General features: G+C 40.9%; 1 protein-coding gene across 1 annotated transcript in view; it reads left to right on the forward strand.

The window, feature by feature from the left end:
• The first annotated feature begins 1,368 nt into the window (after positions 1-1,368).
• Positions 1,369-14,679, forward strand: part of LOC106556661 (bone morphogenetic protein 10) — a 43,751-nt gene continuing 30,440 nt past the window's right edge. Inside the window, exons 1-5 of the mRNA XM_087706054.1 lie at positions 1,369-1,456; positions 3,256-3,312; positions 4,120-4,251; positions 5,223-5,333; positions 7,656-7,809. Coding sequence (XP_087562180.1) covers positions 1,379-1,456; positions 3,256-3,312; positions 4,120-4,251; positions 5,223-5,333; positions 7,656-7,809 — 532 coding nt within the window. The 5' untranslated portion in view covers positions 1,369-1,378. The remainder of the gene's footprint in view (positions 1,457-3,255; positions 3,313-4,119; positions 4,252-5,222; positions 5,334-7,655; positions 7,810-14,679) is intronic.

Consider the following 14,679-nt stretch of genomic DNA (forward strand, 5'->3'; position numbering starts at 1 on the left):
AATATATTTGTTTAATGCAATACAATACAATAGCAGAGTTGGATGGGACCTTGGAGGTCTTCTAGTCCAAACCCCTGCCTAGGCAGAAAACCCTATACCGTTTCAGACAAATGGCTATCCAACAACTTCTTAAAGACTCCCAGTGTTGGGGCATTCACAACTTCTGGATGTCTTTTTGTCACCTTTTTAACTTTTCCCTTTTTTCACTTCCCATTTGTGTTATTTTGTATTTTATCAGGTTTTTTTTTTAAAAAAAAACTCCGTAAATTATTTGAGACCAAAGAAGGGATCAAACTTAAAATAAGAAGGAATTTTGCATTCCCTTGCTGGTTAGAGAATCCTGGGAGTTGAAGTCCACACATCTTAAGAAACACTGTATTACACAATGGGACACTTGCCATAACTTGGCATTATGGGGGCTCCATCAATGCAAGTATTCAAGGAAATTTGGACAGCTATTTCGCTGGGTTGGCCGGATGATTCCTGTCCAGAACAGGGGTTAGATTAGATGATCTCCAAGAGCTCTTCCAGATTTTATGATTCTAAAATCAACCATTATACCTTAATTATACATTCATTCAAATTGTAGCTGAAGGTCTTTTTTAATTTTAAAAAACGAAGATATGTTTGAACAGGTAAGTCAGAGGGGTATTCTGAATGGCCCTTTAAAACTAGGGTTGGTAACCTATAGCCATTTAGCCGGATACTGCCCAAATATACTTGACCATACTTGACCCGCCAGCTTTTGCTGGTGGTTTGGAAGGATATTCCAAAGGAAATTCCAGAATTCCAGATGGAAATTCTGGAAGGAAATTCCAGATTGCGTTTCTTGGGTCAGGGGCATGAATGCAAAAGTGGATGAGTGGCCATATAAGAAGACTTTATCCTATTCAATATTACCGATCTCCCCTTTAACTATTTATGCACCAGTGACAAATTCCTTGTGTATCTAATCACACTTGGCCAATAAAGAATAAAGAATTCTAGCAAAGCTGGGGAATTCTGGGAGATGAAATCCGCCAGACTTAAAGTTGCCAAGGTTGGAGATCCCTGCTCTAGAGAATTGATCCATCCTTGGCCTTCTTTAGGAATACCCTAAAAGTCCTTACTTTTCTCTCTTCTTACTTACCCTTGACCCAATTTTTAAACCGAAAGACCAGCTTTATCCCCAAATCATCTTGGGAGAGGTTTATTGGTCTTTGCAAAATGACAAACATGAAATCATACAACCATGAGTAATGTGCTCAGAAATTTCAGGGCTTGGGTATCCGCTCAGCCCACATTACAGATAAAACTATTTACCAGGGTGTGTCCCACAGATATGAGATGCAAGCATCTCTGTCCAATGTCCACCCCCACACCTACAGTCCAGATATAAATGTTCAACGTTCCTGGAGTTTTATTTCGCTTGCTACTCAGCCTCTGTCCCTCACCTGGAAGAAAAATGAACAGGCTTGTGAGTATATCTGACACATTCTTCTTTAAAAAAAAACCTGGAAAATATTTAGGGACCAGTGTGGATTGTCTAGGTAAGGAGAATCACTCTTAAGAAAATGAAAGAGATGTTCGCCATGTGTTGGTTAGCTTGGTGAAAGCTATGAAAGCAGGTTTGGGCAAAATATCTCCTGCAAGGCATTAGCCTTGGCACCTAACCAGCTGTACTCAGCAATTGGAGGCCTTTTGATGGACAACATTTAGATAATGTTCAAATGCCTTTTGGAAGTTTCAAAATTAGTAATGCCCCCAAAGGTTTTTGATTGTTGAAACACCAAATGACCATGAACTGGTCTTGCTAACAAGCTAGAACATAGATTTTAGAATAATAACAGATTAACAGAGTTGGAAGGGACCTTGGAGGACATCTAGTCCAACCCCCACCCAAGCAGGAAACCCTGCACAATTTCTGACAGATGGCAGTCCAGTCTCTTCTTGAAAGCCTCCAGGGATGAAGCTCCCACAACTTCTGAAGGCAATTTCTTTGCTATGGGTTGATTGTTCTATCAGGAAATTCCTCCTTATTTCCAGGTTGAATCTCCCCCTGATCAGTTTCCATCCATTATTCCTTGTTTGGTCTTCAGGGGCTTTGGAAAACAGCTTGACCCTCTCCTCTCTGTGGCAGCCCCTCAAATATTGGAAGACTGCTATCCTGTCTCCCTTGGTCCTTCTCTTCCCTAGACTAGCCGTGCCCAGTTCCTGCAACCGTTCTTCATGTGTTTTAGTCTCCAGTCCCCTCATCATCCTGTTTGCTCTTCTCTGCACTCTTTCCAGAGTCTCAACATCTTTTTTATAGTGTGGTGACCAAAACTGGATGCAGTACTCTAGCTGTGGTTTTACTAGGGCTTTATAGAGTGGTATTAATATCTCACTTGATCTTGATTGTATCCCCTCTGTTAATGCAATTTAGGATTGCATTGGCAATAAGGTTGGAAGGGACCTTGAAGGTCTTCTAGTTCTACCCCCTGATAATCTGATGCACCTTTTGCTGAAGTCCCATTCTTATGCGCTGCACTGACACTTGTATAGGAAAGTATTTGGCCATACTAGATGTGCTGTTTTGAGGGGATTGATTGTGCAGTGGGACATGTTTTGATTCAGAGCTGGGGAGGGCTTACTTGCTTACACGCAGAAGGCTCCACATTCCATCCTTGGATTCTCCAGCCAGTTCCCATGTAGAAAGCCCCAGAGGCCAGAGACATCAGCAATATGGATCAAAAGAAGGAGAAGTGTGCCCTATATGCCAGTGTCTCTTTGCACTTCTACCATCGGGCAGAAGACATCGAAGGATAGCCAGTCGAACAAATAGGTTTAAAAGTAGTTTGTGTCCTTGGGCTGTGAGACTTTTAAATACAACCACAATCGCTCCACACACACGTGGAAATGTATGACTAGTTTTTCTTTTTCTTTCTTTCCTAATTACTTGCATAGGGATTATTCATTATACTATTTATGTTGTTTGACATCCATTGACAATCCATTGTTGTCATGGATTGCAACAGTGAGGCTAGAACCAGTTTCGTTGTATACATGATGTACAATGACAATAAAGGCTACACTATACTATTATACACTCTGCTGGTAGCAAAGGTTGGAAAAGTGTGGTCTCCCAAAATAACTGAGTTCTGTGGAAGATTGCAGATCAGGTTAGCAGGTTCTTCAGGTGTTCCTGCATGGACATCGTACTTCCTCATTCAGATGGGGCTGCTCTCCTTTTGACCACTACATTTGATGGCTCTCTTCTTTCTCTTTTTTTTCCAGGCAGCATCATTAATTTTGCTGGGATTCTTCTGGAATGCAGCCTCTGCTTCCTTCCAGGTAATCATCTCTGCTGTGCTATGAACAAAACAATTCAAAGGTGGAACCAAGATAATCCCTCCCCCCTGTAATGTCATGCAGATATTCTGCAAATGCCCAACGATGATCCTTTAAAACAAGGGCAGCTATACAAGCTGGTTATAATTCTGTAGAGCAGTACACCTAGCCCACGCTCTGAAAATTATTTCAGAAGAATGCCAGGCTCAAAATACATGCATTTAGCTTGCAAATTTAATATATTGATTTGGGAAGGGGTCATTTTTTTAAGAAATGGCCTGAACATTTCTCTTCACATAGGCCTCCAGTCCTTGAAGACATCCAGTCCCAAAGACTGTAGGTAAACATGAGCTAACAATAAAATTACTTTTCTGAGTGGTGCATTGCAACAATATTTTTAAGGAATATTGCCATCCCTTATGGATTCTATGCCTCTCATAGCTGTTTTCATGTAGAGAAGCTTAGGAATACCAGTAATAAATAAATCAAATGTGTGAATGAGTGATTAATCACTCTTTCTGTTCTGTGGAAGAGAATGCATTCTTCTTAGCAGCAGAAAAATCTGCAAAAGATTTCAAAAAACGTTCCGAAACCTGGGGAATAAAGAAAATTCATTACCCATCGCATAAGCTAAGTAGCTGTGCACTTTACCCAATAATACCTTGGTTTTATTTAGTATATGCTTGGTTGTTTGGTTTATGGCTTGATATCAATGAATGTCAGCCAGTCCCATCTTATCTACATTGAGAGCCAAGGTCTCTCGGATTCTGCATTTCACTTTAGATGACAAATCAACTCTCTCGCATTCAGATTTACAGCATCCCTAGTATGAATGGTGATTACATCCAGCAGACAGTCACCATAGACAATGAGAAGAAAGTAGCCATCATCCACGTCCACGAGGGGTCCTGCTCTTCTGATACAATTTTTGACTATAAGCATGTAAGTGTGAATCTGGACCGGTCCTTTGTACACTCACCTTGTCAGTGCAAGAATGGGGGTTCTTCTACTGTATGTAGTTCCACTTCTAACAAAAGACATCCATTTGTTTTCACTCAATCTCCTGCCTCAAGCTTAGACCAGTGGTGGGATTCAAGTTTTTTTACTACTGGTTCTGTGGGCGTGGCCTTGTAGGCGTGGCAAAATCTCCTTTTCCTCCCCATCAGCTGGGACTCAGAAGGCGGAGAATAGATGGGGGCATGGCCAGCCAGAGGTGATATTTGCCGGTTCTCCTACTCAAAATTTCTGCTACCGGTTCTCCAGAACTGGTCAGAACCTGCTGAATACCACCTCTGGATTAGACCCTCTTAGAACTGCAAGTCCCAGATTTCCTGTTTGGTACAGGCAGACCGGGAGGATGGGAATTCTGGGATATGCAGGCACAACTTGTGTGGAGGGACCCAAGCCGTAAAACTGAATTTTAGTTGTATGTCCCTCTTGCACATTTTAAACTTTAATATCCAATGTGTTAGGGTTCCAAGTAACGCCCCCCCCCCATGAAAGAAGACTCTGAGCCTTGAAGTTCCTCAAAGTTTCATTTTATTAGAGATGTCATGTTGGCACATCTGGGAAAACCTGAATCTGAAAGCTTCCAGGTTTTCCCCACCCAATGAAAGTCCAAGTCCGCGCCCAGCACCCACATGTCCATCCTGTGGCTCAATCAGTCACCATCCCCACTGGAGATGCTTTCTAGTCACACCACTCCAGGTGCAGGGCAAGGTGTCCTTGACTCTGAGAAAAGAATGTTATTATGACTATACATATCCTCCCTACCCCATATAATCCCCCCTCTAGTTTCCCCACAGTATTGACTGTGGCAAGCCGGAAGGTCCAATCTAAAAGATGGCTTCCAGATCAGACGCAACGATTATTAATGGAATTTATTTGTTATTCGTTTCCTTTTGACACAACAGGGATACATCGCCATGAGGATCTTCTCCCGGAGATCTTGTTTCGTGATGAAGATGGAAAAAGGCTACATTCCAGAAATTGAAGAAATTGGCCGGTTGGCTTATGAGAAACAGGTAAATGTTGGGAGATAATGTGCAAGGCTGGAAAAGGGAAAGAAGAGAGAATGGACAATTGAGACACAGAAAGGGAGTCAGATGGCCGCCCAACTCAGCCCAATTTTCTCCTGATTCTCTGACCAGTGTATTCACTATAGTTTTGTTTCAAGGATGGGGACTATGACAGGAGTGGGTTCCAGCAGTCACTACATCTGGTTCACTCGTGGGTGCGCCACATGCTAGCGACTCAGGCCACCAAACCACTACCGGTTCAGCCCAACTGGTATAAACCGGTAGGAATCCACCGCTGGACTTTGATCATGGTAGAAGCCCAAATGCTAACATTAACTTGGAGAGCATTAGTTTTGGTTTGGTTTGGTTTATTGGATTTATATGCCGCCCTTCTCCCAAGGACTCAGGGCGGTGTACAACATTAAAAAAAACACATATTACAAAAGTTAAAAAAATATTAGATAGAATATCCAAAAAACAAACCCAATTAAGATTAACAATAACTTTTTTTAAAAAAAATCGATTAAAATTAACAATAATCAATAATTTGTTTTGTTTTGTTCAGGCCAGGCTGGCTTGCTGGAAAAGCCAACTTTTTAGGGCGCGTCGGAAGGACCGGAAGTTGGGGATTATACAAAGCTCTGGGGGCAGCTCAATCCAGAGGGAAGGCGCTCCCACAGAGAAGGCTCTCACCCTGGGGTTCGCTAGCCAACACTGTCTGGCCGATGGCACCCTGAGGAAGCCAACTCTGTGGGATCGCACTGGACGGTGGGAGGCTACCGGTGGCAGTAGGTGGTCTCGCAGGTATCCTGGGCCTAAGCCATGGAGCGCTTTAAAAGTCATAATTAGTACCTTGAATCGCATCCAGAAGACAACCGGCAACCAGTGCAGGCCGCCTAAAAGGGGTGCAACATGGGAGCACCTAAGTGCCCCCATGATAACCTGTGCAGCTGCATTCTGGACCAGTTGAAGCCTCCAGGTGCTCTTCAAGGGCAGCCCCATGTAGAGAGCGTTACAGTAGTACATTAGCCATGCAGCCCCAAGGGGCCAACCTCAATTTCAGGAGACCTCTCTACCTGCTCCGCCATGGGAATGTTCTTGGCTCTCTCGTTTTTTGGGAAGACACAAAGGCCTTCACAACAGCCCAGATCTTCCAGTGTTGTGTGACTTTTGCAGCAAGAGATTGTGAGAGAAAAAAGAATGCAAGGAAGAGTAAGCATAAACAGTCAAGAGGCAGAAGGGGAATCTGTGGGGAAACTGGTGTCCTAAGTGCAACTCAGTCCAGTGGTAAGAAAGACAGGAAGCGTGGTTTCCCATTATTGGAAGAGACACAACTCAATAAAGAGAATGTTGGAAATCCCTTTTGACAGTTCCAAGATTTTGGAAGTTTTTACTCCAAGACCTAAAGAGACCTGAAACACTTAGAGGCTTAACACATTTACATGGCAGAAGCCAACTTTCTCGAGCATGGTACTACCCAGTTGTGTTGAGGTCACAATATTGAAAAACTACCATCCCAGATATGGGGAAGGAGTCAGATTGGGAAACCCAATTCTGAATAAAATGGAATGGAATAGAATAGATGAATAGAATAGAATAGAATAGAATAGAATAGATGAATATGGATAGGATAGAATATTGGAATGAAGGATGGGATGGGGAGAATAGAATAGAATAATATGAATAGAATAGAATAAAATAGAATATGGAATAGAATAGAATAGAATAGATGAATAGAATAGAATAGATGAATAGAATAGATGAATAGAATAGAATAGATATTGGAATGAAGAATAGGATAGGATAGAATAAAATATGGAACAGAATAGAATAGATGAATATAATGGAATGGAATAGAATTCTTTATTGGCCAAGTGTGATTGGACACACAAGGAATTTGTCTTTGGTCCATATATACTTAAAAAGACAACATACATTCATCAAGAATCATAAGGTACAACACTTAATGATAGTCATAGAGTACAAATAAGCAATCAGGAAACAATATCAACATAAATTGTAAGAATACAAGCAACCAATTACAGCCCTGCAGTCATAAGTGGGAGGAGATGGGTGATAGGAACGATGAGAAGACTAATAGTAATAATAATGCAGCCTTAGTGAATGGCTTGACAATGGTGAGGGAATTATTTGTTTAGCAGAGTGATGGCATTCGGAAAAAACTGTCCTTGTGTCTAGTTGTCTTAGTGTGCAGTGCTCTATAGCATCATAAATACTTACTGCCTATTTACAGTAATATTTACTGCAACAGTCCAATTTGTCAGCTGCCCTTTGAACCTTGTTTTTTCAATCCATGTCTCGTTTCAGATGATGCGTCAAATGCTGTCCGGAAGAAACCTATGGGTAAAATACGAAGCTGGAAATTCTTTCTTGGGAGAAATCAAAGAATGGCTTGTTTTTGGAAAACACATCGAGCATCTCTGCAAGCACATACCTGTTTATAAAGTTGAACGCGTTGAACGTGAGTATCCTACCCAAGAGGGCTTCCATTTTAACTGAACAATTTCTTTAAAAAAATAAAAAAAAAAAGATTTTATTGGTAAAATGAAAATACAACATCCATAACTTGTAAAAAACAATACAACTACATTTTGAGATATTCCCATACTATCAAATCATATAAACATCAAAGGTTAGGTATCTTATTCCTTCCCTCCCTCTTCTCTTCCCTCATTTCTTCTTTTCCATACCCTTTTCTTCCCTCCCCCCTTACTTCCTTCTCCCATGCCTTCCCTCCTTTCTTCTCTCCTCTCCTCCTTTCCTTCCCCCTCCTTTCCCTCCCTCAATCCCCCCTCCTTCTCATATACCTTCCCTCCTTCCCTTCCTCTTTCCCTCCTCCCTTCTTTTCTCCTAATTTCCCTCCTTTCCTCCCTCCTTCCTTCCTTCCTTTCAACTCTCCTTCTCTCTTTCTTTCCCTCCCTCTTTCCCTCTTTACTACCCTCTCCTCTTCCCTCCCTCCTTCCTCCCCCAGTTTCTTCTCTTTCTTCTCTCCTTCTTTCTTCCCACCTTCTTTCCCTTCTCTTCTTTCTCTTCCTCCTCTTTATCCTTCCCCCTTCTTCTGCCTTTCCTGTTCCTCTCCTTTCTCCTCTCCATCCTGACTTCCCTACTGTCCTCCTTCCCTCCCCTCTAACCTTTGTTACATTTACATATTTTCCTCTGCTGAGGACAACCTGGTTCTCTTTTCCTTTCCTTGCTTAAAGAGGCAAGGATTATAAATCCTCTCGCCTCATCTAAAATGAAGTTTAATTGCTAATTCCATGCAGGTAGTTATAGCGGATTTCCTATCAGCTTTTTTAAGTTTTCCCAACATTGTAGTCTAACAAAATTGCTCGATGGTGGGTTCTCACCCCTAATACATTTCTCCTTTCGCTTATCTCTCAGTTGTTGTATATTGTTCATTTGAGTTATTGGTTTAATCGTATTAGGTTAGTCAGCTATCTCTTTTTGTGTCTAAAATCATGTCTAAGTCTTCACTGACTCATCAAGCCATTTGTACAGCTTCTCCCAGACTGTATAAAAGTCTGTATCTTCTTTGTCGTTAATTCGCATCGTCAATCTGTTCATTTCTGCTAGTTCTAAAATTTTATTCATCACCATAGTGTTGGTGGGGGCATTTTCACTCTTCCAGCACTGTGCGTAAACAATCCTTGACGCTGTCAGAATATGGACTAGGAGGTAGTGGTTAGATTTGCATATTTTTTGATCTATTATCCCTAATAAGAAAGTTTCCGGCTTAAGACATAGTTTAATTGACAAGATTCCATTCAGCCATCCTAGTATTTGCTTCCAATACGCTTTGGCAACCGGACATGTCCACCACATATGGTAGTACGTGCCCAGCACTGTTTTACATTTCCAGCATATGGCCGAAACTTTTGAAGACATTTTTGCCAGTCTTGTCGGTGGAAGATGCCAGCGGTAGAACATTTTATATATATTTTCTTTATAGGCCGTCGATTTTGTCAATTTTAGGTTCCATTCCCAGACTCTTTCCCAGTCGTCTAGGTCTATTGTGTGGCCGATGTTTTGGGCCCAGGTTACCATGACTTCTTTTACTCTTTCTGCTTCCGTTTTTCGAATCAGTAAGCAGTTGTATATTTTTGAAATTAGTTTCTCATCTGGTCCAATTAAAATTTTATCTAATTCCTGGTTCTTGTTCTGGAAGCCGGGTTGTGCTAGATCGAATTTGTGTTTGTTTTGAATTTGAAGATATGGCCACCAATCGATGTTTATTCCCTTATCAGCCAAATTTTCCCTGGGGTTTAGTTTGTTTTGGTCGTCTAGCAACTGTTGGTAGGTAACAATTTTATCCAGATTTATCAAATTCGGGTATATCAGGGCTTCCGTCGGAGATATCCATTTAGGTAGTTGCGTGTAGTATTTCCTTCTAATTTCCAGCCAGTCCTTAATCAATACCCCCCTTAAATGGTGTCTACTAAAATAATTGTGGATTTTATTTCCCTCGCACCATAAGTAGTTGTGCCACCCGTATTGCAGGTCGTGGCCCTCTATTGTTAAGATTCTTTTATTAGCTAACATTACCCATTCTTTTATCCACATAGTTGTTGCTGCTTGATGATATGTTTTCCATTCCGGTAAGCCCATTCCCCCTTGAGTTCTTTTATCCTGCAGGTGCATATATTTTATTCTGGGCTTTTTACCATTCCATATAAAGTTTCGAATCATTTTGTCCAAATCATTATAAAATTTTCCCCCTAACTTGACCGGTGCCGTTTGAAATAGGTAGAGGATTTTTGGCAAAACATTCATTTTAATTACTGCGACTCTTCCCATCAGTGATAGTTGTAGTTTTGACCAGGTTTTTAAGTCCTTTTGAGTATTCTGTAACAACTTATCATAGTTGTCTTCTTTTATGGAAGAGCATTTCGCAGACAGCCAGATCCCTAAATACTTAATTTTTTTAGTTACCTTTAATTCCATTGTTTTCTCTAGTTCTCCAATCTGGTTTTTGGGGAAAAATTTTATAATCATTTTTGTTTTTTCCTTGTTTATTTTTAAACCAGCCACACACCCAAAGTTCTCAATGTCCTTCATCAAATTCGGTCCTGAAAGTAAGGGGTCTTCCACGATAAAGACCATGTCATCCGCGAAGGCCTGTACTTTATATTGTTCTTTTTTTATGGTCAAGCCCCTAATTTCCTGATTTGATCTTATCCGATTTAAAAGAACCTCTAGTGACTTAATAAATAGTAGTGGGGAGAGCGGGCACCCTTGTCTAACACCCTTTCCAATTTGTATTCTCTCCGTTAGTTCCCCGTTGACTATGATATTTGCAGATTGCCGTGAATATATAGATTCTATAATCTTAATGAATTTGTTGCCAAATTTCATCATTTTTAGTTGAGTGATTAGAAAGTTCCAATCTAGGTTATCAAAGGCTTTCTGGGCGTCGACAAAAATTAATGCGAGTTGTTTCTCGGATCTTGTTTGATAGAATTCCAGGGTATCAATTATTATTCTTGTATTGTTTCTAATATGTCTTTTTGGGAGAAAGCCGTTTTGATCCGAATGGATACTTTGATTTAATATTATTTTTAGTTTTTCCGCCAATATTGATACAAAAATTTTGTAATCTGCATTTAACAGGGATATGGGTCTATAATTTTGGACCTTGCTACTGTCCGCCTCTTCCTTTGGTATTAGGGTGATGTAAGCTTCCCCCCATGATTTTGGGACCCTACCATTTTGTAGTGCCTCATTACATAGTTCTAATAATTTGTCTTCCATGGTATTTTGAAGTTTTTTATATATTTCCAATGGAAGCCCATCCGGCCCAGGTGTTTTATTGTTTTTTTGTTTTTGAATGGCCTTTTTCAGTTCTTCTTGTGTAATTTCTTTATCGAGCATCTCTCTCATCTCCTCCGACAAGACTGGAAGTTTCTGCTTTATAAGGTATTTTCTAATGTCTTGTTCACTAATTTCGTCTTGTTTATATAGTTTCCTATAATAGTTCTGTACTATCTTTTTCTTTTCTCCTATTTCTTGTTTCAAATTCCCCTCCTCGTCACACAATTGTTTAATAATTCTTTTGACCTTCTCCTTTCTTATTTTGTGGGCCAACCATCTCCCAGTTTTATTTGCATGTTCAAAATAATTCTGCTTCATTCTCTTAATGTTTTGTGCTATTTCCTCTTGAGAGATCAAATTTATTTGGTGTTTAATTAACTCTCCTTTTTCCCTGTGTCTACTGTTTTCTGGCTCTTTCTGGGTCAGCAGTTCCGTCTCTCTTAATTCTTTGTTCAGTGTATTAAGTTTTCCCCTGTATACTTTGTTTCTTCTTATTATATAGGCTATTGATGTTCCCCTCACAACTGCCTTCATCGTGTCCCAAACATTTTGTGTTGAGGTCTGCTCTTTACAGTTTTCTTTAAAGAAGTAGCCCAATTCCTTTTCTATTTGTTGTACAAATTGTTTCTCTTGTAGTATGTTCTGGTTTAATGTCCACCTAGCTTTTATCCTTGCCTTCCCTTTCCATTGCCATAAGACTGGGTGATGGTCGGCCCACTTGTTCGTTGTTATTTCAATATTTACAGTATCCATGAGTAGTTCCAAGTTTGACCAAACCATGTCGATACGGGACCATGAATTATGTGGATGGGAGTAAAACGTGTACTGTTGCATCTTGTCATTCATTGTTCGCCAGACATCATAAAGATCTAATTCCTTCACCATATTTACATAGGCAGACGGTAGTTTCCTTCTTGTACTTTTCTTGTGTGTACCCTTATACCGTCTGCTATAGCGTTGAAATCCCCTAGAATACATATATTTTGCCACTCTATTTCATTTATCCTCTTATATAGATTAACATAAAATCTCTCTTGTTTTTGGTTTGGGGCATAAATTCCAACTAGTAAAATTTTTTCCCCACCATTCATTATCTCCACCATTAATACCCTACCGTCTTTGTCTGGGTGTATTAATTTGGGGTTCAACCATTCTTTTATATACATCACAATTCCTCTTTTTCTGGTTTGTGCTGACGAGCAGAATGTTTTACCTAGTTTTGGACAGACCAACAGGTTATTGTACTTTTCTTTAATGTGGGTTTCCTGAAGACAGATTACATCTAACTTTTGTTTCACTAGATCCAACAGTACACGTTTTCTTTTGGAAGTTATGTTAAGACCATTTACATTTGCTGATAGTACATTCGTTTCCCATTCTTCAATTCCATTACAAGTTATTCGCTTTGAGGGCGCCTTTAGATCTTGTCTCGATGGGTGACCTTGCTTTCGAATCTTCTCTGCCATATCTCTCTCGCTCTCTGGCCTCTCCCGCCCCCCGCCCCTCTGGTTGAGTTTCAATTATAGTGTCCTCCTGTCTTAAAAGTCCTTCTTTATTAAACCTCTCATCGTCTGCTAGTAAAAGTTCCTGGAATTCTTGAGCTTTTGCCAAGGTATCTATCCGGTATTTCTTTTCCCTCCATGTTATTAACATTCCTTCTGGAAGGAGCCATCTGAACTGGATTCTGTCTCTGTTTAAACGTGTGGAGAGGAAGTTGTATTTCCTTCTCTTCTCTCTGACTCTCCGTGGAGTCTGTTTTAAAATGAGAATTTCTTTACCCTTGTATGTTAGAGAGTCCCCTCTTATTGTACTTAGAATGTCCTCTCTCAGCTGCCTTCTCAACACCCTCACATGGATCTCCCTTGGAAGCCGGTGGCGTCTCGCGAAGCCTGTATTGACTCTATAGGCTTTGTCCAGTTCGTTAATAACCTCTTTTTTCGGCCTGCCGAGGACTAATCCCAGGATTTCTCCAATCAGCTCCCGGAGGTTTTCATCTTTTGCTTCCTCCATGTTTTGTAGTCTTAAATAATATGCTGATCGCTCTAATTCTAGCTGGAGGATGGCCTCCTCCAGGCTTGAGTTTATAGATTCCAGATTGTCCTCTACTTTGTCTATCCTTTTTTCCGCTATTTCCGTTCTCCCCTTAACATTTTGAATTTCCTGCTCATTTTTCAGCAGCGCTGTTTGTATTACTCCTATACGTTCCTCAATCTTTCCCATATTGTTTCTTACTTCATGCATTTCATTTTTTACTCCCTCCAGGCCTTTGGTGACACTTTCACCCATCTTCAATATTGCCTCTTGTAGGGAGTCCATTGTTACCACCTGGTCTTGTAGGGTTGGGGCTGCTTTATCTCCCGTTTGCCTGCCCTCAGGGGACTTTTCCCTCACCGGGGTAGATAGGGGAGTTTGCTTTTTACTCCCTTTAATTAAAGTTACTGTTTTTGTTGCCATTTGCTTTGATTCAGCTCTTCCCCTTTAAGGTGTAAGTCTAGTACCTTCTGAATGCTGTTTGAGTAATTATACAGAGCCCGGGGTACATACAAGGTAATTAAACTGGGGCAGGGCTGTGTAATATAGGCTCAGTTAATTCTGGGAGACGTCTACTAGTCAGGAAGAGAAACGTTTCAGCGTGATACGACAGGGTGCAGGAGAGGCCAGGAAGTATTTAGAACTCACCCATCAATCTCTTCCTGTTGTCAGTGTAATGTTATCCTTCTGCTGTCTCTGGCTGTAATATGACACCGCGTACTTAGTGATTTAAAGTTGGTTCAAACCCTTGTAGTTAAGCTTTTTACCTTTTTCCCAGGAAGGCAAATCCAGTTGACTGTCTTTCTCTCCTCCATCTCGTCCTCCGTTAATCCTCAAATTTAAATAGTCCAAAGTCTCGGTCTTCCTCTTTCCACTCCGTCAATCAACTCTCTCAAAACTTTCCTGTTTGTCTTTAGTAGCTGCTTCAGATAAATGCGCCCACACACACGTATCTGTACTTGTTGCAGTTAAGTTGTTTATCTTTTAGATTTAGGCTTTTAAATCAGATCTTGTGATTACCGTCATTCGATCCGCTACGTTCCCTGCTGCTGTCTCTCCCTTCCTAATTAGTGGCTGGCAGTCACGTCTTCTGGTCGGCCATTAATCAGCTGACCTCTTTTGCACGAACTCTGAGGGAGCCTCTCGCTTCGTGGGGGGAGATCGCCCTTCACCCTCCACTGCACAAATGCTTCCCCTCTCCACAGGTCCTTGCACCTTGAAGGGACCTTGCCTATTACAGCCACGCCGGGCGAACCGAGCAGAGGATCTGTCAGTAGCTCGTTCCGGCGTGACGCCAGACCAGAAGTCCCAATTTCATGAACTTGAAGGTATGGTAGAAAGGCAGATTAAATTCCCATCAATTCCGCAATGTAAAGGCATCTGGCATTGTATTTTGAAAATAAAAACTGTGTGATCGCCAAGATCAATTTTAAGAACCATTAAAGCACAATATTTATTATTTTTAAGTCTCTGTAAGACTCTAATAGTGTGC

Source organism: Thamnophis sirtalis, unplaced genomic scaffold, assembly GCF_051295495.1.
Source record: "Thamnophis sirtalis isolate CommonGarterSnake01/CBP01778 unplaced genomic scaffold, rThaSir2_p1.2 scaffold_2, whole genome shotgun sequence".
Lineage (NCBI taxonomy): Eukaryota > Metazoa > Chordata > Lepidosauria > Squamata > Natricidae > Thamnophis > Thamnophis sirtalis.